At 31.7% G+C, this 24,356-nt stretch overlaps 1 protein-coding gene and 1 long non-coding RNA gene across 6 annotated transcripts; one reads left to right on the forward strand and one right to left on the reverse strand.

The window, feature by feature from the left end:
* Window positions 1–7,633: 7,633 nt before the first annotated feature.
* Window positions 7,634–10,647, reverse strand: LOC131608082 (uncharacterized). Of its 4 annotated transcripts, none has more exons than XR_009285488.1 (7): window positions 10,071–10,647; window positions 9,914–9,976; window positions 9,634–9,786; window positions 9,401–9,507; window positions 9,258–9,311; window positions 8,761–8,837; window positions 7,634–7,783 (listed from the first exon to the last, which is right to left on the reverse strand). It is a non-coding gene; the product is annotated as an uncharacterized LOC131608082 (long non-coding RNA). The 4 variants fall into 4 exon arrangements; XR_009285489.1 differs by having other exon boundaries at window positions 7,634–8,006; XR_009285486.1 differs by lacking the exon at window positions 7,634–7,783 and having other exon boundaries at window positions 8,540–8,837.
* A 10,343-nt stretch (window positions 10,648–20,990) lies between these two features.
* LOC131603689 (probable inactive receptor kinase At4g23740) lies at window positions 20,991–23,997 on the forward strand. 2 transcript variants are annotated; one of them, XM_058876103.1, is made up of 3 exons: window positions 20,991–21,306; window positions 21,682–22,980; window positions 23,085–23,997. In XM_058876103.1, exons 2-3 carry the CDS (start codon window positions 21,741–21,743, stop codon window positions 23,771–23,773), a joined length of 1,929 nt encoding a protein of 642 aa, XP_058732086.1. In that variant the 5' UTR covers window positions 20,991–21,306; window positions 21,682–21,740; the 3' UTR covers window positions 23,774–23,997. The 2 variants fall into 2 exon arrangements, with proteins under 2 accessions (XP_058732086.1, XP_058732087.1); XM_058876104.1 differs by having other exon boundaries at window positions 20,991–21,302.
* Window positions 23,998–24,356: the final 359 nt, after the last annotated feature.

Genomic DNA, 24,356 nt, shown 5'->3' on the forward strand with positions numbered 1-24,356 from the left:
AGCAGTGGAATATGTAATCAGGGGTCATTTTTGCCATAACTTAAACATAAAAAAGTGTGAGGTCCTGCGTTGTAGGTCGCCTTGCACACCCTCAAAGACGACCTTGTGCAAATCATCTTAGTTATGAGTTGAACTAGTTTTAAATTGAATAAATTCACAATTTAATTGTGATTAAATGTTCAAAACTGTGATTAAATGTTCAAAGAACTTCATGCAGTAGGTAAATTTTTTATAGTTATTCAAAGAATTTTGTGTTAGGCACAGTTAAGCTTAAAAAAACTTTCTTACATGTTATACGCAGAGTACAATTTTTATTACCAAAAAACTTAACTCTAAGTTTTTTCAAAAATTTATTCAGTTCTAAAATAAATTTATCAAATTTTTTTATAATGGTGAAGTTAAATGAACAAAAGGATAAAATGAATTTTCCGTAGAGGTGAAGATACAATTATAAGAGTATGAGGACTAAAGTTTCTTATTGTTTTCATGTTGTGTTTAATGTAGCCCATATCCTTTTCTCAATTCATTTTCCTAATGGGCTCCAGAGTCCAGAGACACTGGGAACTTATTTTCTCACCCTTCAAATTCATTTTAAAACCATGTTTGAGGAGAAAATACAATTTTTATGTCGTTTTAAATTAATATTTAAAGACAAAAGCATAGTTTTTAACACAAGTATTAATTTTTAGAAACTACACATGATTTCATAAAATTACTACTATATAGAGAAAAAATATATTATATCTTTTTGCCCAGAAAAATACACTCCAATTTTTCTCCTAATATAGACACTTCTAAAGTGTAAGAAAAGTTGAATCCATTTCTTTAAAGAAGAGAAAAAAGTAGTTAAAGAAGAGAAATAAGTACGGATCCCAATAACTGAAAATACTAGTAGTTAATATATAGAGATAAATATGTTTTTCGTTCCTATAAAAAATCCAAAATATAGTTTTAGTTCTTATAAAATTTTCCTTTAAAGAATGATTCTCTTAAAATTTTCCGTCTTTAATTTTGGTCCCTTCCGTCTATTTGATTTAACGGAAGCTGACATAGCACGCCATGTGAGATGCCACGTCACTTAAAGTCAACATTGGACATTGCCAAAAAAAAGTGTTATATTGTGGGGGTTACAAACCTCCTTAAAATAACACCAAAATACAACTTAGCATTTGAGTACCCCTGTTGCGTTTTTCAAGTGTAGTTCTGATGTGTTTCCTTTCCATTCCCTTATTTTCTTATTGTAGCCATTGTAACAATAATCACATGGTCAATATTCAATTATATAATTTGAAGATCTATCATTGAAAAAGCTACACATTTTATTTGAAATAGAAAAACATAACTTATTCTCTTAATAAACAAAACACATTTATTTCTATTATGCAGGTTGTTCTTTACAAACTGTCTTCGTCAACCATGGAGAAAGAGAATTGGGTCTATGTTGATTATATAAAAGTTCATTCACATGATGTCCGAGCCTTAATTAACTATTGTTGTGCCAATTACTCAAGAAGGTCTGTTTGAAAGTTCTATTGTTTCATTATTTTTGTGTTCTACTCTGAAAATAGTATTAACAAGTGTGTCACATGCAAGTAAGGTTGATAAAGCCTTAGAGCTGTATGCTAGCATGATATGGAAGAATGTCATTCCAGAGCTTAGCATGTCTGACCATTTCGTCAAAAGCGTTATCAATAAGTGGCTAGAAGCACTACAATTATCGGATAGCATATGCCAAATGAATTGTCTCATATTTGCTCTCCCAAACTTTATTTAGTATAAAACAGTACAAAAATAATTATCCTGTTTATTTTGTCCACCCGTAATTACATCATGATGGGGTATGATTGTGGCATGCAGCATGCTAATTAATTTCAAGGCGCATAGATACAAATAAAATCTAAATCCTAAAAAAATGTTGAACATCAAGATGAGTCTTCACTATTGAGTTAGATTCGCTATTGACATATATCGATACATTAAGCTAAGAGCAATTAAATAGATGAGCTGGACACTACATTTTAACAATTTTTTTTAAAGGTGCTTAGTTATTTATAGTAGTTTTAAGGCTCTGTTCCACTTTATTAGGAAGATCCTAAAATCCCACATTGGTTGCCGATAGAGCATTAAAAAGAATATATATAGAGGGACACTCCTCACTTTACTAACCGGTTTCGTAAGGATGAGTTAGGTCAAACTTTAATATGGTATCAGAGCCTATCGATCGGACCATGGGCTGCGTACCGTTAATATCCACGCACCAAGCCTAAAAAGAGTGCTGAGCGTGAGGGGATGTATTAGGAAGATTCTAAAGTCCCACATTGGTTGGCGATAGAGCATTAAAAAGAATATATATAGAGGGACACTCCTCACTTTACTAACCGGTTTTATAAGGATGAGTTAGGTCAAACTTTAATACACTCTACAGAGGAGTGAGAGAGACTTTTGGTGCTGGATCAAGGACGATGGGAATCTCACACTTGAGGGATAATTTGTGTAATATGTTAAAGCGTTGAAGTTGAAAAGACTCGTATATTTAATATTTTAAAACTTTGATAGAAAACAGAGTGTCAAATACATTTACATGTAAGAGTGGTAAAACATATTCTGACCGTTGAAGATGTCTGTTTTGTCTGCTCTCTCAAATGTGTTTGTTCCATAATATTTTGTAGACTTAAAATTTAAAATATTAATGTCCATAGATCCGTCCCACCATCCTTATTTTTTTGCAGGATGGATTTAAATTATAAATATGTACTCTTAACTATGTTATTCGTGCAGGCAGCACTGAGAAGAAAAACATTGTCACTATGGCTTGGAAAACCTGTTGTAAGCATAACAATGAAGGAGGCTTGGGTATTCTTTCTCTACAAGACTACAATCATGCAACCAACATTCATTTATGCTGGAATTTTATGAATGATAAGCAAAACTGGTCTAAAGTGCTGAAGGCTAGAGTCTTGAGAAATGGGAGAACCGTCAAATATGCAATCAAATCCTCTATTTGGCATGGGATTAAGGAGGCTTATGAAACTGTTATGGAGAACTGCATGTGGAATGTTGGAAGTGGTAGGAGGGTGAACTTCTGGATTGACAACTGGTTAGGGGAGCCCTTGGTTAATACTTTTCACATAAACTCTAAATATCACGCTGCCCTCAACACTATGGTTAGAGACTGGTGGATTGATCAGGCATGGTACATTAAACCCAATATTCTTCAAGCCCTTCTAACTCTGCTTCTTCTTTTAGCCAATATTTCCATCACTGATGAAGATATTGATGACTGTTTTGTTTGGAAGTCATCTAAAGCTGGGCAGCTAACTCTCAACGAAGCCTTTAATACTGTTGTGAATCCTAAACCTTGTGCTACTTGGAGATCCTTTCCGTGAGACATTGATACACCTCCGTCTCATTCAATGATTGTTTGGAGGTTCATCCACAATAAACTTCCAAATGATGAAAACCTAAAAATCAGAGGATTCTCCTTTCCTTCTCTATGCAGCCTTTGTTTCACTTGCTGTGAATCTTCATCCCACTTGTTCTTTGAGTGTAGTTTTGCGAAGCGTATCTGGAATTGGTTTGCTGGCATTTCCCAATTCTGCAGGCCTATCAATTGTTTGGAGGATTGTAGAAAGATCTTGATGCAGCCTTGGTGCCCTCAATCTAAGGCAGTGCTACAGGCAAGCATTGCTTGCATTTTCCAACAAATTTGGACCATAAGGAACAAAAACAAGTTTGAAGATATGGTTGCAAATTGGAAAACATGTGTGGGAAATGTCACTGCTCATGCTAAAATTGCTGGGAATAACACTAACAGGGTCTCAAACTCGGATATAAAAAAATTTGTGATGCTTAAGAGTCTTGGAGTCTCTATTCACTCCAAGAAGCAGATTACTACTAAAGAGGTTTTATGGTCTCCTCCTATTGCTGGCTGGTTGAAATGCAACGCTGATGGGGTTTCTTCTCATAGTGAGGCTGCCTGTGGAGTGTTGTGCCGTGATCATCAAGCAAATCACATTTTTAGCTTATGTGATTTTATTGGCTCGGAGGGCCCTGATTTTGCTGAACTCATGGCCGCAATATTGGCTATTGAGGAGGCTAAGAGAAGGAACATTAGTAATCTTTGGATAGAAACAGATTGTATGTATGTTGTGAATGCCTTCAAGAATTGCTCGCTTGTGCCTTGGAAACTTCATTCTCGTTGGCTAGTGCGTTGGAACTACACGATCAAAATCAACTTCATGGTAACACACATATATAGAGAAGCCAATTTTTGTGCTGATTCCTTGACTAATCTTGGTTTGTATTATAAGTCTTATAGGTTATTTAATTATGTTCATGAAAATATTCAAAGAGATTTCTTACTTGACAAGTTGGGTACCCCAAGGCATAGAATTTATACCTAAGGGGTTTTGGTTTGGTCCCCTTATGATCCTTGTATTTCTCTTTTTTGATTTATAATATCTTCTTTTTGATTTAAAAAAAAAACTATGTTATTCGTGCCCCCATCCTATTTTACTTTTTTTACAGGTTTTTGTATGATAAATCTAAATGAGATGGACTCATCTCTAATTACATGTTGATGCTCCTTATCCAATATATTTAATCTTATCCAATAAAGACAACGACTCCCTTAAATTCTAAAAAAAGATTAAGGCTTTGAGACAGAGAAAAAATATACCTCGCAAGAATGAAAGAACAACAAATTTAAATATCAAGACTTTATTAATACTTTCCTTTGTCATCTATTTATAAGATCTTTTTAATATTTTCAGATATATTAATAAATTGAAATATAGATTACTAAAGAACAAACTTACAGAAGAATACCTACTGTCAATCAATTTAATTGTTTTTAATTCGCTTCATCAACGTAGTCCTCTATTAAAAATATATAATATCTAGTATTTCAATACATCCTTCTTTTTTTTTTTTTTTTACTATGTACAACTCAATGCTTCACCCATTTACTCATTGTAAAAAAAAAAAAAATTAAATGAAATAGATATCTTCCATTTATCTTTAACTACGCCATTCTATAAAATAGCATTTAAACCATTCAGGAATTATACTTTTGGCAAACTACAATTTGAAATATAAAAAAGAACATTGGAGAATAAATATTGTATTTTTAAGTGAGAATGCCCTTTGGATTTCAAAAAGTTTTAATTGTTATGTCTAAAATTACATATGTTCAAGTAGCATTTAAATTATTTCTCTATCTTTAAATTATTTCTCTATTTTTGTCAGTAAAATATGCAAAAAATACACAACTGAATATTGGACTATTTCACATATTGATCTTTAAACTTTGTATATTTTCATCATATCACTTTCTTTTGCATTTAAGCAAATTGTACTGTCCAAGTTGAAGGATAAGAGGCACCCCCTCCCTCACAATCAACAAAATCCAGACAACACTAGCAAATGTGTTTGAGTCTTATCAAGTAATAAGGGAGTGGAATAAGACTTTCTCAACATATAACTAAAGTATTCATTTGATTTATCCTAATTTCAATATAATAGGATAATTCCTTTCGGTCATTTTTTCAATAAATCAAACTCAAAAGTAAAACATTCACCTTTTATATAGTAGATCCTTAAACCCTATTGCGTACCTTAACACAGACCAAGTATCATCTATTTAGTCACCACAAATAGACATGGATGACAATTTGATTCATATCTATTGCCTATCTGCAAAAAATATCTAGAACGGATAGGATAAAAACACCTAAAATGAATATAGATACATGTAATTACTCATTAAAATAAATCAGTATGAGTGCGGGTACGATGTGTTACTATCCACCATGCATCATACCCGCACTATATATTTATATAATATCATTTGTAAAAATGCATGTTTATTAATTTAAAAAAAATATTTCACTATAACTATTACACATTTTAGTGTTTATTTATTTCTTAATTCAACAATAAAATCCATAATGTTTTTTTAATATTATTAAAAACTTAAAATTATATGATATTTTGTAATTAATCGATTTAATTTTAGTACAACGCGAATAAACGGTACACATATGAGTATTGAGGTACCCTTAAGTTATGAGTATGAGTATGGGTATGAACATTATGCTCATGTGGATATGAGCTCGGATACGGGGATTTTTTCAAACCGTGGGTATGAAGACGAATACTATAATACTCTGTCCAAACCTTACCGATTGTCATTCCTAACATTATACTAACGAATAGTAATTCAGAAAAAGAATTTATTACTTTCTAAATTTTCACAAGATAAATTTTATAAAAAAAAAAAACAATTTACACCTAGCAAAATTCAAACTTTCAAGATTCAAAAATTCACCACTAGAGCACACGATATTGAAAAATACTAGTAGAAGACCCGTGCGTCCGCACGGATAATTAAAATCTTAAGATGAATAATTTATTATAAACGCATAAAAAGAAATTTAAAAACTCGAATGAAAAATGTTAATTTAAGAATCATAAAAAATAATATAGATGTAATGAAGCTATATATAGTAGCTATTTTAAAAATAAAAAAAAGTTGGAAATGTAATAGACAAATAGTGTCTTCTAAAGAACTTCGATTGTATATGACATCTTAGATTGAAGTGTACCAAAGAAATCCAAAAAGAATAGAAAATAAATAATAGAAAAGGTATTATGATGATAGCGACCCGTGAAAGTAGTGAGTTTCAGTGATAAAATTTACCTAAGAAATGTATTATGGTGGTAGTGACCCGTAAAAATACTGAATGTCCGAATAAAAATGAATTAATGTCCGAAGAAAGATATTATGGTGGTAGAAGACTCGTGCGTCCGTCGGGTAAATTCATATATATTTTAGATTATTCTATTGTAATTGAATAAAATTAATTCTATCTTTTATTTTTTGGTCTACATCCTGTAATTATTTTCAATTTATTTTGCTAGAGTGATTTAACCGATTAAAACTTTGTGAGAAAATTAATGTAATTGATGAATTTAACAATTTTAATTATTATGTTACTAATTAACCACGGAGGAATAATCTTATCCTATAGACAGAGTGTAACTTTAAAAATTTATTAAGGTCAATTAACTTTCCAAAAGTTTGAAAGTTCGTAAAAATTTCTATACACCTTAGTGGAAAAGGCTTAGTAGATTGTTTTGTAAATGTAAAAATCTCCATATTGTTATAATGTTATTAATTAATATAAATATGAAATAATCCTTAATTTATTCATTTAATATCTTATAATTTTTTTTAAAAAATCAATAGATATGAGTGACTAACTTTAACAGAAAGTTATTAATTCCTACAAAGGAAACGTTATTTCAAATTGGTAGAGAAACTTTTAGATATGAGTGTTTCAGCAACTTCTTTATTGCAAGAAGTCACATAAGTCAGGCCCAATGAAATTGCAATGTAAGCAACCACAAAAAGTGAAGCTTCAACATCAATGAGAATAGCTTCCAATGGGTTGCGTAGCTAAAAACAGCAAGAATAAAGATAAATATTTTACAATTGAAAGTAAAACCTCACATGTATCTCAATATAATAGAGGACATTAAAGCCCAATTTAACCATATGTTTTACTGGTTTTTTTATCATATTATCTTTCTTAGTTTCAGTGCTTCCATATTTATGGCTGACATGACTATCTAGGCTTTATTGGGTGAGATTTCTTATTAATTTGATAATACAAATGAAGTACACATCTTGTTGGAAATTTGAAGGAACGTGGCTTTTTTTTATAACATAGAAGAAGTACAATTCAATCCTCACAGCTTTTACTATCAGCTCAAATGTTATCTGCAACAAAACAAATATTCATCATATCTGCTAAATAATCTGGTTTTTTGCTTGACACGAACATCCCAATTCTATTTGATATAGAAATGTCACCAGATTGTTTCAAAATTGGGAATGCCAACACCGCTCGAATATGTATAACCAACATCGTTCGAATAAGTATAAGCCATTAACAGTGATCAAATAATAGACACTGAGATATACAATTATAATCCATGGCATCCTATTTAGAAGTCAGAACAAATAAATATTAATGCTCACAAATTGGAAATTAAGCTTTTTTGGATTATGTTGACATCCTCAGAATCCATAATTTTTATCTAAATATACACTGTTTTCCTAGCATGACTTGTAATTATTTGGAAAATTTAATGATCCAGATAAAATTCATATAAAAGTCTTCAAAGACATTCTGTTTAGAAATAATTTCAGAGATGAGTTTTCAATATAACTTATGCAACTTGTATGGTTAATTTGTATATATTATTCTTTTTCCATGGCAAATTACAGTTTTAACCTAATTGATATAGTATAGATTCCAAGAAGGTAAAGCACTATTGTATAATAAAGCCTCATAGCATCATAAACTCAGCATCTCATATATTTAGAGCTAGGCAGCATATAAAACATAAGTATAAAAACACACACAAGACAGCAAAAGTTATAAACAAATATAGAATTATGAATAGTATTAAAAACCAAAACATCAAATGCACTTAAACATCACTTTCCTAGATATCCAAAGGCAAAACAATCTCGGCAGAAAGTAGAAATGCATTACAAAGGAAAGTCATTAAAAAGTACAAACATGAGAAAGATCAAGAAATTCAGCTACTTGAAACTGACAGAGTAGAAGACCAAGAAAACTGAAAACAGAAGGAATATGTCTATTGGCTTAAAAAAATAATACTACAGTCTAAGTAGGCAAACTTGTATTTGAAAAAGTAACTAAACTAAAGAGTATTTAGTTTGAATACATGTTTCTATCGCATTCAGCTTTCCATAAGACTTTCTATAGGCATATAATGACTGCATTGAAGAATCACATTCAGCTCTGCATGAAAAATAAAGTCAGAATCATATCATAAAAGTGAAAAGTGTAGAAAATAGAGTGAGATGGTTTAATGAAATGGTGGCTTGACAACACTTTTCAAGCAACTTCATTATAAAATACTATAAAGTACATGGAAGTGTACTGCTTAGAAGATTATGCTAAGTATAAAAAATGAATTGTAATGATTTAAAATAAACTCAAGAAATATGACAATTTACATGTTGGTGTAAATGTGGATTATGCCGGCGAATCCATGTTCCAACTACTGGGAAATGTCGGCGAAACAACAAAACACACTTATGAACAAAGGGCATTCTTAGAAACACACTTTAAGCACCTTTTATGATCAATGTTCATGATGAGGAATTATTTTAGATGACACAATATGTATTGTTGGTAGAATATTCAACTAATTCTGACCTTATTTACACTTCCAATCAAGAAAAGAACTTGTGTTAAATTGCATTGTAGCACCTGGAAAAATTATTTATCAGAATTCAAAATGGTAGGATTTTAGAAACAAAAGCACACAAGCAGATAAGGGCACCTAAACTTTGACTTACTTTTTTCTATATCAATTCCCCCAGTTCCCTCTTTAAAGTTGAGTAAGTTTTGGCTTATTCTGGTTTCATGAAAAATACCAGATACCCAACATTTTTAGGTGACCATCCTGTCAAAAGAACCGTATGTTCACCATATGTCAAAGCACAATGAGTAGTCAAAAGGAATTAACAGGTATAAATAATAAAGAGCTCATCGAGGGAAGACGTGATGAAAAAACATAGTAGGAACTTACCATTCCACCTTTGGATATGTTCCCGCCAAATAAGAGCAACATAGAATCAGGGACACCAATTGAATCTCTAAAGAATATTGTATTCACTTTAATCTTTTCATTCAACACTAACCACAGGTATGAAATTTTGGGCACACTTCCATTTACAGAGTTCTACACGATGCAGCAGCAAAACTTTAGAACTTTAGTTGTCTATCAAAAACAAAAGTAAACATGAATGTAAAATTTTGAAACATATAACACTAAAAAAAGAATAACACGATACCCCAATTTTCCATACGTTTTGTTCTGGCAGCAAGTCGCAAATCATGATAGAAGGCCTTGACATGTCTGGAAGCAAGATCTGTGACAAAATCAAATAAAAACACAAAGAATGAAACTTTCATGGAAATAGTAACGACAACTAACAAAGAATAACCTTTTGATTCACAACATACCAACTGATGAAAGGTCAAGAAATATTCATTCTGTTTCGACCGATGGAACAATCATATATGAAAATCATTAACCGTCAAGACAATGATATGAATTTATGATGATTGCTACTGTTGTTATTCACCTTCAAGGCCAGAAACTATCAAAACCGTAAAACAAAACCAAATGAAAACAAAAATTACAGAACAACGATTCAAAACTAAAATTAAAAATCAAATAAAAACATGGAAACTTCCCTCTTTAAACTTGAAGCCATGACTGAGGTTTCTCTTCGTTAGATGAGCTGTGACGGTGGTCGACGATAGGATTCGCCAAAACCTTTGGTTCATTTGGAAGGCAATGAGATGGGGATAACGAATATGAGGTTAGTTTCGTAATCGGAGGTGGTTATGGTCGTATAGAGGGTGGAGAAAGTGGCTGTGGCGCTAGGGTTGGGGAAGGAAAGAGAGACGAGAAGAGAGGGAGGCGATAGGGTTTTTCTGGGTGAAAGAGACGAGAGAGAGAGAGTGAAATTTGTATTTGGAGAGAGAAATAGAAATATGAAATGAGAGGGCTAGGCTAGTAGTGCATAGTTGAGAAAATGTGTAAGAAGACAATAGCTTTACCCGGTTAATGGTGTGTAGTCATGAAAATTTGAAAAAAAGAGTGTGCCACTTGGATGAATGGGTTAATATCATTGGTTGAAATTAATTCATTTAGTAAATTACGATAAGGGGCAAATCTTAGTGTTAATTAAAATACAAAGAAGGGTATTTTAGGCGCCTTGGTGGCATCTTCTATTCTTAGTTAGGTAGTTGATTTACCCTCCTATTCCACCACATAAACGTTCAAATCTCAAATATACAAGTAGAAATGATAATATAGCATTAATTGAAAATCCAAAATCTAATCCATCTGAATATTTTTTGTCCATATATTGTTTACTTCTTATCTAAAGTCTAGATTAATAGGACCAGTTTTCCTAAGATATGAAGAATTAAGACAAAGGTGAAAATATAATTAGACTTGGTTAATTTAAATAAAAAAAACACAACTTAATCGAACAAAAATCTTTTAAGACTAAATCCAGGCATAGTCAAAATCAAAGCAATCAAAAACGCAAAAGCAAAAGTAATTAAAAAGATTACATAAACAACTTTTTCAATAATAGTTGATGTTGGAAGACAATTCATGTCCATGACCTACCATAATCGTAATGCTCCAAAGAATGTAAGGTGCATTCACCAAAAGTTGGTTTTGGTAATATTTCCCCACCAAATTGGCACATCAAACTATGAAAACAATCAACTAAATGTTGAAACTATTGCACATTTATGATTTTGATAAATGTGACATGTCTTCCTCATCCACACCATTGGATGGTTTTCCTATACCCAAACAAACACTACAGTCTCACACACTCCGGATATAGTTCAATATCAAAAAGTAATCAAATTATTTAAAGCATTTCTAAGAGTTGAGCAAACTTTATAATATTAGATATTTCAAAAAAGTGCATTACAAGAAGACAACTTAACAACATGTTATTCGAAAAAGTACTAACAGAAAGTTTAAAATCGAAAAAAAGACATGAGTGAAATGAATGTGGAATTAAAATAAGAGTGGTCGATGGATAGACTATATATATGTTTGTATATGACTTCAATATAGTTTGAAGTTGATGATAACTTGATTGAAATAATTGATTAGTACAACTTAAATCAACAATGTGCATCTTCTAGTTGGTATGTGTTTAAATTCACGTTAGAAAGCACATCATGGTGAGAAATAAGATGTGAAAAATAATGAAACAACTATTTGGAGTTTTTATTTTACGCGTGTGTTTGGTTCTGCAGTGAAAAATATTGATTTTGAGTAAATTGATTATATAAAATTGATTCTGGATAAAAGTGAGTTAAAATTAAAGTAATTTATGTTTGGAGAAATTTTTGCAAAAGTGAATTGAACAATAAATTTCAGTGTAAAAATCACGTTTGATCAAAAGCTACAAATCTTAGTTTCAAGTAGAATCAATTCTAGAAACCATAATTAATTCTGCTCGAAATCAACCAAATATGTCAAAATCAATTATAGACATCTAGAATAAATTCTAGATGTCTCAAACGTGAAACCAAACATATATGTGGTTTTTCAACGTAACTGTGATCGAATCGATAAGTATCCAAACACATAGAGATTTAAAAGATAACAACTCCTTAGTTTAGAGCTTTTTAAAAAATTGCTATAAAATGTGTTAATGACACCAAAATTTCTGAAAAAGACTTGTGTTTGATTTGTACAAATATTTGTTGATTTTGTATGATTACTAAAAATTTGCTTTTAGTGACTAAAAAATTTTGGTCACTATAGCCATCAAATTAGCTACTAAAATTTGATATCTAAGAGTAAATTTTTTGAAGTCACTAAATAAAATCAGCGATCAATTTAACGACTAAAATTTTGTGATCGTCTATTTAATCCGAAAAAAATATTTTTACATAAAACTTAATTTATATAAAAAAATTAGAGATCAAAATTTCGGTCAATAATATTTTGGATTAAATAAGTTGTTGGTCCCTCTAAATATATCAGATTTTGTATTTAGTCCCTCTAAACATTTCTTTCAAAGAATGATCTTTCTAAAAATTTTCATCTACATTTTTGGTCCCTCATATTAACGTCCATTAACAGAGTTGACTTGGTACTAACACGTGTCAGTGCCACCGGTCAAATATGGTGACGTGGCATGCCATGGGGCTAAAGTCAACATGATACTTGAGCCCATAAAATTTCGTAGCTAATACGCAGTTGAAATCGTAGCTAATCACTAGTAAAATTTCTGGTTCTGAAAAATTCAATCTATGCATTTTGATATTTGTTACATAGTAATGTTTAGTTGCATGGTGGATGTGAAGCAAGATTGTATCAAAACATTTTCAAACAAATATCAATATGAACATCTGGAAGAGGAAAACTATCGGTGACAATTTGAATTTAGATGTTAAAGCTGTAACAAATTTTCCGCCAAAATTAACAAAACCAAAACCTATAACATCTGGAAGAGGAATAACCTGTGGTTTGATATAGAAGAAGTGAAGTTGAAAAATAAGCTAGAATGTATTACAAAACTGCTTTTGGATTTGGCGTTTCGGCTGCTCTATCTTTCTGTTTTTTCTTCCATGCGCCAACGGCTCGATCTCGCTCAATCGCTCACAGTTGCTTTTCCTGTTTCACGCGCACCTGAGGTGTTTTTCTTTTCTCTATCAACTGGAATAACTAATTATTAATTTATGATAAATAATACTACTTAAGTTTGTTTGTTAATTTGTTAAGGTTAATTAACGTGAACCTTGATTAGTTGAAGAGGGTTTGTTGGTAGGTAAATGCAGTTCAAAGAACTCTTATGGAAGCATGGGGTTTAATTCGAGAAACATTTGTTGATCCTACATTTAATCATCATGATATGTTCAATTCATAGCAATTAACCTCTTCAATTATTAAGAATGAGTTATAATAATTTGGTTACGTTTGAGTTATAGATTGGGATATGAAGTTGCAACAAACAATGGTGGAAATGTTTCCTTTGAACTCAGCTGATGCAGCTTACACTAAAATTAGTGGAATGCTTTCTACACTTGGCGATCCTTTCACTAGAATTATTAGTCCAAAGGTCTTCTTTCAACCATCACTTTCTTTCATAAATGTTGAACCAACAAGAGGACATTTGGTCCGTTACTTACTTGCAAACATCACTTTTAACTGTTTTTATAGTTGTCAAGATCTTGATCTAGATCTTAAAATTTTAAAATTTTACGATCTCACTCACTCCCAACGATCCGGATCTTAAGTAGAATCACGCGATCTTTGCCACTTTCGGTCATGATTGACTGTTTTCTGACCACCACTATCAAGATACCAAATGTAAGGCACAACAATTACGGTTTGACAGAGATGAATTTGCGCCTTTTGAAATGAAGTTTTAGATTTAGGGTTTAGAGAATAAACTTCTCACTCGTAGGGTTTGTTTTAACTACTTGACTTATGATAATCCTACGAATTGACTATATATGTCCCTAGTGTGTAAACATTAATAAATATTCAATAAAACCTCAATCATAAATGTCTAAAGAATATTAAAGAATATGTAACGAGTCATTTTCTCATGAATACACTTGCCTACTAACATATATCATGTAAAAATACTTAAAATATATATTATTATTTTTACATTTTAGTAGGATCTTACGACTTTTGTTGCGATTTATGTTTTACGATCTTGTTATCCCCTCTCGATGTTATAAAAATATTTGAGTAGGATCTTCCGATCTTAACTACGATTTTATATTTTACGATTTAGCTATTCTCTTCCGATCTTAGGTAACATCTCGATCTTGACAACCTTTTCAGCTATCAAATACATTCAAATTTTCATGCTTATTGTTCCAGTGTCATTTGATTATGCTGTTGACCCCTAGTTTCTTTTCGCAGGTTGTTTTGTCATGCATAGAAAACAGTCCAGCTTTCCGTGCCAGCAGTATTCATCAAGGAGATGAAATAGTTGAGATAAATGGTACTGACCAAGTATTTAGTTCTTTACTATTTTTTCTTCATTTATTTACCTATTTACTTTTAGTGTTGTGTAATTAATTATTCTAAAATATTTAATTTGAAAACAGTAATGATGTAGAATTATGATGTAATATAACAAGTAATAATTTTCTTTTGTTTGAAAATGGATCTGATTCTGCATGGGAGAGGCTTGATGGCATTGATAGGAATTTTATATCAAATTATTTTATAAAAAATATTAATATGAACTGATTGAAATTTTAAGAACTAAAGTTTTAGCCATGTGGCATGCCACGTCATTATAGTTGACCGGTAGCACTGCTACATATTAATATCACGTGAGGAATTAAAAATGTGAAAGAAAAATTTTAGATAGACCATTATTTAAAAAAAATATTTAGAGAGATTAAAAACGAAATCTGATATATTTAGAGAGACCAAAAACTTATTTAACTTTATATTTTATTTTATTTTCACTACTCTTCTTTTTCTACTGGTCAGTTCTCATAGTTCTTTTTCCAAGTTCTTCTTGTTTACAAGAACTTGTTAAATGTCCGTGATGGAATCTAGAATCCATTTGAATAAACAAAATAGTCGTGCTTAATTTTAGGCCACTATTAAACGGAAGGGTTAATTACTCTTAATTTTATTGATGAATTAACGGAGAAAAATTTATTTTAGCAACTATGTCTATGTGGATATAAAATATGAAAAATTGCTTTATTCTTACACCTAGTGATGTGTGTGGGAGATGAGTTTTCACTTTCGGTCGTTGGCGCCTAAAGCCATGGAAGATCAAAACTGACTGATATCATGTAAGAAATATAAATCGTGCCTTTTTCGTTAATATGATCAGTATTATATATGCATCAAACATATTTGCTAATGATTTTCTCACAATAATGAACTCTAATTATATTCTCTATACTTACATAATCTAAGTAATATTTCTTTCTATACTTATATGTTCTAATACATTTATATACTCTAATACATCCAAAAAAAATAATTTATTATGATATAGATTTCACTTTATCATTTTTGTACTTAACTCCAACTCCAAACCACAAACAATAAATTTTTTCCAAAAGAAGGTTACATACATTCCCTGCATGGTAAATCAATGCTTGTTCCATGCTTTCGCCGATATCACAATCCTATATCAAGAACAATATGATCAACAACAACAACCCTTTTCCTATTGATAATTAGTTGCATGTGTATTATGATAACCATCCAAGAGGACATAGGTGGTTTGAGGAAAATGACATGCATAAACTCTGTTTCTCCAACCAAATCACATTTAATTAATCCATAAACAATGATTTTCTAATATTGGTCTTTAAAATTTGCCTAAAATAAACTATTTTATCTTGTATTTTGTGATAATATATTTTACTATATGTTAAGGCATCAACATTTGGAATATTTTCATTCAAAATAATAATGAATGTGCTGCTGATTGAGTCTTAAAGTATGATGTTTGACATAATATCTCTCTAACAACTTGGTTTCGCTGTCTTTCCCACCTAAACCATGTTCTCTTTATTGAAGCTCTTGCCATTTTAAGGTTAAGATTGAAATTTGGGCCCAGAGCAACTTTACTTGTTTTGATGAAGCTTATAGTTTCACTTTCTCAAGTCAACCCGGTATTATACATTATATGGGTTAATTACCTTTAAAGTTTTTAGTATTTATATTTTTTACAATCCTCTTTCTAAAGTTATGGATTTTAAATTTTAGTCTCTTTATAATTTAGTGACGGTTTCTACAACTTAGCGACTGAATTAGTGACGATATACTACTTAGCGACTGAATTAACAACGGTTTTAGCGACAATTTTAGCAAGAGGGACCAAAGATAAAACTCCTAACTTTAGAGGGACGATTCTTTAATGAAAGTTTTAAGAGGGACGAAAAATGAATTTTTTTAATTTTAGAGGGACTTTAAACATATTTAACCATTTAACCCTTTAAAATGTTGGAATTGCCCAAAACCTATGGAGAATTATAAATCAATCTTGACAAACAAGATTCAATCAAGCAATAAATTCTCTCTTGTTCTTCACTCTCCACTCGAGTGAATTAACCAATCTTGATTGCAAGATGATTCTGCTGCACAATTGTTAATGAAAGAAGAAAAGAAAAAGATGAATTGAGAAGAAAGATGAATTACAGTTTGAACAAAATAAAAGGAAGAAGAATGATTTGTGCAGAGTTTATCTCTGCTCACAAACTGTAAATTTATTCGTTGCAACTGTAAAATCTATTTACAACAATAGGGGAACTCCCTATTTATAGATTTCAAATTTGTTTGCTCCTTAAGTAAAGCCCAAAAACAAAAGTCCAAAATACCTAATTCTGCTAAAACTACAAAATTAGGCCTAAGTCGAAATTTTTGTCGAGACAACTCCTTCGTTATTTCGACACACACACAAAAGGCTATTTTCGACACAACTTTATTTCTATCGAGCAACCTACTTCGATACAAAGAATTACAATCTCAGTCTAAAATATATATCATATTTTAATCATAATTTTTTTTATTAAAACAATTGTCAATATATGTTGAATTGGTAGAAGATGGGAGTATAATGATATTTTAGTTTTCACTATTCTTGATCATTTCAAGAATATCTTGGTAGCCAAATAAAACATTCATTTGTTTGTACCATTTGTCGTAATTCTTTACTTTAAGGAGAGGTAAGTTTGTAGGAACTCTATCATTAAAGACAATATTCATGTTTGTACAGCAGATTATGGATCAGAACCAAACTCTTAATGCTAAATGTTGGAGCATACAATCACACAATTGATAAACAATGGAGGTTTAGGGCTTGTGGAGAATGAGATAGTGAGTGAGAGAGAGAAAGTAATTAAGAGTCAAAATGAAAATTTTCATTAATATTTAGACGAGAATGCATCCAATGCATTTATACAAGTGTGTTACGACAATTAGGAACTAACATAAAATCTTGAACAACATGAAAAGCTGAAAAATTTATGCGCGTAACTGGTTAACATAAATGGTTAACCAGTTACCACTGAAACAACAAAAACAATACTCCCTCCATAACAAATTATAAGTAAATTTTACTTATAATTTATTAAAGTGGAGTACAACACAGTTGTAACCGATTAACGCATTTGTATAACCGATTACCGCAACGCAAAACAACTTTTCCAAACTCTTAAAAATATTTTCTCCAACTGTAATCAATAACACACCTATATTAGCCGGTTACCATACTTAGATTATTAATTTTTCATCCATCCATAAATACTTAAATACATATTTAAATAATTTAATATGAGAAGGTGGGAAAGTATAAAGTCATAATGGATTATAGAATTTTTGTGCAGTTGTACAAGTCCATATTTTGATGTTGGACCATTGACAACGTTGATTGTTTGTCGTTATTGAAAAAGTGCAATGATCGTTTCACCACTCTCTACCCACTTAAACTTGCCACTCATTCAATGCTCCTACCATCCAAAATATGCAATTAATGTATATATCTATTTCAATCTTTGAATATTATGATTATGCACTCGAGTTTATTGATGGTAAAACCTATAAATAGCTAGTTAAATTATAATTGTTGATTAAGATATGATTAGATGAGGTCATATATTTTATTTAAGTCATTCCATTACATTTAATTCCGTTCATCCAAACATATATGACCTAATAATTCTTAAATTGTTTTCTTTTCTTCAAACAATTACATTGATAAAATTTGTCTCTTTGATATAAATTTTTAACTATTTTATAAAGTGTTAAATACGGTGTTTTGAGGGACTGTCCCCTTCTCCCTGTGTCTTCCCGTGTCTGGCTTCATATGCTTTCTGTGGAAAAACGGGGATTGTTCTTCATGCGAGAATTGAAGGGGTGATAGGTAGATAACATCAAGGATAAGGAAATATGGAGAGGACGAGGTTGTTGGAAGGATGTGTGGGCTATCGGCTGCCACTGTATTTGGAATTGGCGACCTACAAATCCAGTGTCGGTAATACGGCAGATTAAAGATGATTATGATAGAGCGGTGCTAGGAAACAAAACTGTAATGGAACCGGAGCGTGTGTTGAGAATGATAAGGTGGATTCCTCCGGTGCATCATTATGTCAAGTTAAACACGAATGGCGCTTGTAAAGTGGGTAGTAATGCGAGATGCGGCGGCGTGATTAGGGGCAGTCAAGGGGAATGGTTGGTGGGTTTTGCTCGTGGTATTGGGCGCTGCAATGTTTTGGAGGCGGAACTGTGGGGGGTGTTTGAAGGCGTTAAACTAGCTTGGCAGATGGGATTCAGAGATGTGGGAATTAATGTAGACTCAGAGATGACGATGAATGTTATTAAAACGAGGAAAATAAAATTGTCCTGTGGAGTTCCTCTAGCTAATCAAATTAGAGCTTAGATGAGAAGATGTTGGCAGATAGATATTGTGCATGTTTTCCGTGAGGCGAATCGGCGTGCGGACGCGTTAGCTAATTTGGGGACCACGCTGGATGTCTCAATTACTTTGTTTGAAGACTATCCGTTAGAGATTAAGAAAATTTATGATGGGGATATTATGGGTTTTGCGATTCCTAGATTTATTGTAGTGTAATCTCGTTCTCCGGGCTAACGCCTTCTCTATTATCAAAAAAAAAAATACAGTGTTTTAAAATTTGAATTAATGTACTAGTACAAATGTATAAAGTGTAAAATAAATACGGAAAGACTAACTGATAAAAACTAATAAAATAACTTATTTAATTGAGTGTAATTAAGTGAACCCCAAGGGTTAGCTTAACAGTGGAAATTCGGGTCTTGAGAGTATGTACTTCTCTCAAAGTATTGAGTTCGATTTCTGTTAGGTGTTATCATTTTTGTGTAAAATCCGGGTCTTGAGAGTGTGCTTCTCTCAAAGTCTTGAGTTCGAATTCTGTTAGGTGTTATCAATCATTGTGTAAGGCTCGAGTCTTGAGAGTGTGCTTCTCTCAAAGTCCTGAGTTTGAATATAAGCTAGTTAAATTGTTTGCTGAGTTTGAATATAAGCTAATTAAATTGTTTACTAAAAGAGTTTATATTTCTTAATTAATAAATAAATGTACATTTTAAATAATTAAAATTTATAAGAGGTATTAATTGAAGAAAAAATGATAAACTATAAGTTATAAGCTAAAATTCTATTTAAAATAGAGTTTGAAAAATAAAAAATCAATTTGATAACAATCATTTTTTCACGAGTTTATAGCTTATTTTATTAACTTATAGGTTATTTTTCAAACGCTATTTCAAATAATCTTATAACTTATAGTTTTTCATTTTTTTCTTTCATTTTTGACCTTATTGTTTTAACAAAATCCACTACTACCTTTTATAATTTATTTTAATTTAAAATAAAACAATTAAATATTAAAGTCTTTTATGTCATTTTAATTTATCAAGTAATTGAACGGTTAATTTTACCAAACACTTCAATTAATTTGCCAGTTATAAATTATCAATCATTAGTAAAAGCTATTAATCATCAAAATATCAATCATAAACGGTAAGTTATCAGTTAACATATTAGTCGACCGTTATTTTTATCAAACAAAGCCTAACTTAATTTTATGTTATCTTCACTATAGTTGTTTCTATTTCACATTTTACTTTCTTCTCTCTTAAATTTTATTTTATTTTATGAAAAAATACATTATATTCTAATTTAATAATGCAACGTTATATAATTATATCAAATTTTTTCTAATACTACTTTAATCTTAATTTTGTGCAAAAACAATAATTACTTTAAAAAAACAACTATTCCTTTAAACATAAAAATTAATTAAAGACAAATAAAGAATAAAGATAAAAGAAAAATACAGATAACACAAAGATATATTCAATTCGAAAAATCTCAAATACACCAATCTAATTTGTCAACAATGTAGTTATGTTTTTAAATTAAATTATTATTAATTGATTATGTAAATTTCTTTATATTTTATTTTTTTTAATCGTTGTGTGTGAAATTAAACATAAGAGATATATTTTATGAGTAAATTTTATTTATTTTTGAAGTGAATAAGTGAAATGTTGTGAGTTAAGTTTATTGTCATGTATTTACACATCTATCAATCTATCAATCGGGTTGATTTACTAGTTTGATAAGAAATTGACTTTAACATTATTCAAATTAAAATATAATTATGTAGTAAAATAATTTTAAAATTAAAAAAAAAAATCTATTCAAAATATATCAACCTCAAAATAGTTAAGTATTGAATCCAAATTTAAGGATAAATCAAGAAATAAATAACAACGATCCATGTGAATCCAAACAATACATTTAAGAATGAAATCCAAAGAAGTAACACATGACCCCACATATTCCACATCACCATCTCCACCATTCCATGATAATACCACCACAAACAAAAGCTGTTTTCCGTTCCAACTTTCACCGTTATTTTCTCATTATTAGTATTACTCATTCTCACACACTCCCACTACTACTCAACCACTTAACATAACACCGCTCCCATTTCAACCTCTTCAAATTCTCCAACACCGTTACAGCCACCACACCAAATAATACCGTTAACTTAACAACCGTTGTTAAAACTCACCATCATAAAAACCCACTTTTCTCTCTTTTTCATCTCTACATTCTTCTCTTACTTTCTTTATCTCAGATCTACATTTTCAAACAACCAAAAGTAAGTAAGTACCACCACTTTTCTTTCTACAAAATTTGAATTTCATCCTTTTTTTTTCACTTTACTCGATAAATAAACACCAAAAAGCTGAAATTCAAACGCGCTTTTTTTAAATTCTTTTTTTTTAGTTTAACCTAGTTTTTTAAATTATAAACTTACTTGTTGTAGAAAAGAAACACTACCACTGCAAAAAGCTCTTTCTTTTTTGCAGCAATGTCGGTTTCTACTTTCATTCTATAGACAACGTTCTTGGAATAATAACAATTTGAATTTTCCTTTTTTGTCTCTTTCATTTCGATTTTCACAAGCGGGAAATTTCACTTTTTCACTTCATTTTATAGTACTAACCTTCTTGTAATTTTCATTTCAATCTATGCAGCATTAAGCTTATCCCAGAAGTGCTTATCGTAGAAGTGCTTATTGCAGAAGTGAAAAAACATGAAGTTTCTTGATGTTACATGTTTTGTTATATGCTTACTGTGTTTGTGGAGAGGAAATTGTGAGCCTGTTGAAGATAAAGAGGTTTTGCTTGATTTTATGAAAAAGTTTCCACCTTCAAGGACACTGAATTGGAATGAGAGTTTCTCTGTTTGTGATAATTGGACTGGTGTAACTTGCAATGGTGATAAGTCTAGGGTTATAGCGATTCGGTTACCGGGTGTTGGATTTCATGGAAATATTCCACCTGATACTATTAGTAAGCTTGCAGAGCTTCAGATTTTGAGTCTTAGATCCAATTTCATAACTGGGGTTTTTCCTGCTGATTTTTCTAATTTGAAAAATTTGTCTTTTCTTTATCTTCAGTTTAACAATTTGTCTGGGCCTTTGCCTGATTTTTCAGCTTGGAAGAATCTTACTGTTGTTAATTTGTCTAGTAATAGATTCAATGGGAGTATTCCTGTTTCGCTTTCGAATTTGACTCAGCTTACTGGTTTGAACCTTGCGAACAATGATCTTTCTGGTGATATTCCTGATCTGAATTTGTCGAGGTTGCAGACGCTGAATTTGTCTAACAATGATTTACATGGCACTGTGCCGAGATCGTTAAGGAGGTTTCCTGATTCGGCGTTTTTTGGGAATAATGTAACTCTTGGAGATTATACCGTTGTTCCGCCCGTGCCTTCGCCGGTTTATGTTGCGTCTTCGCCATCGGAGAAACGCGGGAGGCTAAGTGAAGCGGCGCTGCTTGGAATTATTGTTGTTGGGAGTTTTCTTGGGCTTGTGGCATTTGGTTTTTTGATGTTTGTGTGCTGCTGTGCTAGAAAAAAGGATGATGATTATGATGATGATGCGTTTGTTGGAAAGTCGAATAAGGGGAAAATGTCTCCGGAGAAAGCAGTTTCGAGGAACATGGATGCTAATAATAAACTGACTTTCTTCGAGGGATGTAATTATGCATTTGATTTGGAGGATTTATTGAGAGCTTCCGCCGAGGTATTAGGAAAGGGAATGTTTGGTACTGCTTACAAGGCGATTCTTGAGGACGCGACAGCGGTTGTTGTGAAGAGATTGAAGGAGGTTGCCTTTGGAAAGAAGGATTTTGAGCAATACATGGAGATTGTTGGAAGTCTTAAACATGAGAATGTGGTTGAGCTGAAAGCTTATTATTATTCGAAAGACGAGAAACTGATGGTATACGATTACTACAGTCAGGGGAGTGTCTCTTCATTGTTGCATGGTATGTTCCATTATTTTAACCAATTGCAATTGCATATGTTTACTATGCTTGATTCAAATGTATGTAAAAAAATTTGTACTCATTTTGCTTTCTGAGAATTTCAGGGAAAAGAGGAGAAGAGAAGGTGCCTTTAGATTGGGATACTCGGTTGAGAATCGCTTTAGGTGCAGCAAGAGGCATTGCTCACATCCATGTTGAGAATAGCGGTAAACTTGTACACGGAAACATCAAGTCTTCGAATATCTTTCTCAATACTAAGCAATACGGTTGTGTATCTGATCTTGGTCTAGCATCCATATCAACGTCCCTCGCATTACCAATCTCACGAGCAGCAGGTTACCGAGCACCAGAAGTTACAGACACGAGGAAAGCAGCGCAACCTTCAGATGTTTACAGCTTCGGCGTGGTGTTACTAGAGCTTCTAACAGGGAAATCACCTATCCATTCAACAGGTGGTGAGGAGTTTGTCCACTTGGTGAGATGGGTTCATTCGGTGGTGCGAGAGGAGTGGACGGCCGAAGTATTTGACTTAGAGTTGATGAGATATCCAAATATAGAAGAAGAGATGGTTGAGATGTTGCAGATAGCTATGTCGTGTGTGGTAAGGATGCCTGATCAGAGACCTAAGATGTCAGAAGTTGTGAAGATGATAGAAAATGTGAGACTGACTGATAATACACAGACTCGAGCATCATCTGAGAACCAAGCAGAAGTTAGATTATCATCTCAAAGCGAGACCGATAACGAGAACATTAACTCCACTTCTTCCCCTTTGCCGAAAGGAAGTGAATGAAAACAAAGTAAAGTTGTTGACATTTATTTCATTTGATTAATGTATCTGTTCCACGTTCTGAACAAGAACAAGATGATTAACCATTATTATTTTTTCAAATTATTTGAAGTTTCTTGAATTCGCACCTGCTCGGTGCTACAGTCAGCTGGTTACAATATCAGGCATTTCTTTGTATGTTTTTGTGTGTATGTCATTAGTTATTAACGTGAAGATTTCTTAACCAAGTCGATAATCTCATTGCCGAACAGCATATTATGATGAACTTAAACCTTTCCGATGTATATTAACCTGATCTGATCTGATTATTGTTTCCAAGGGTCTTGGAAGTAATGAAATATAAAGTGTATGTTTGAATTGAAAATGAGTTTAGCATTCGACCAAGTCGCAACGGAAACACCATAATTTCGTCAAATTTATCTTTCAAACATGTATCAAGTTGATTATAGCCCTTTTTCTTTGCCTTCATAAGTTTAGATTTTATTAAGTCACAATGTCATTTCATTATTGAAGACAACCGTCTAATTGCTTTGGACGATAGATGATGCACCAGAGAGCAGAGTTCGTCTGCTCTTGGTGAAAAGGA

This window comes from Vicia villosa, linkage group LG5, assembly GCF_029867415.1.
Source record: "Vicia villosa cultivar HV-30 ecotype Madison, WI linkage group LG5, Vvil1.0, whole genome shotgun sequence".
Lineage (NCBI taxonomy): Eukaryota > Viridiplantae > Streptophyta > Magnoliopsida > Fabales > Fabaceae > Vicia > Vicia villosa.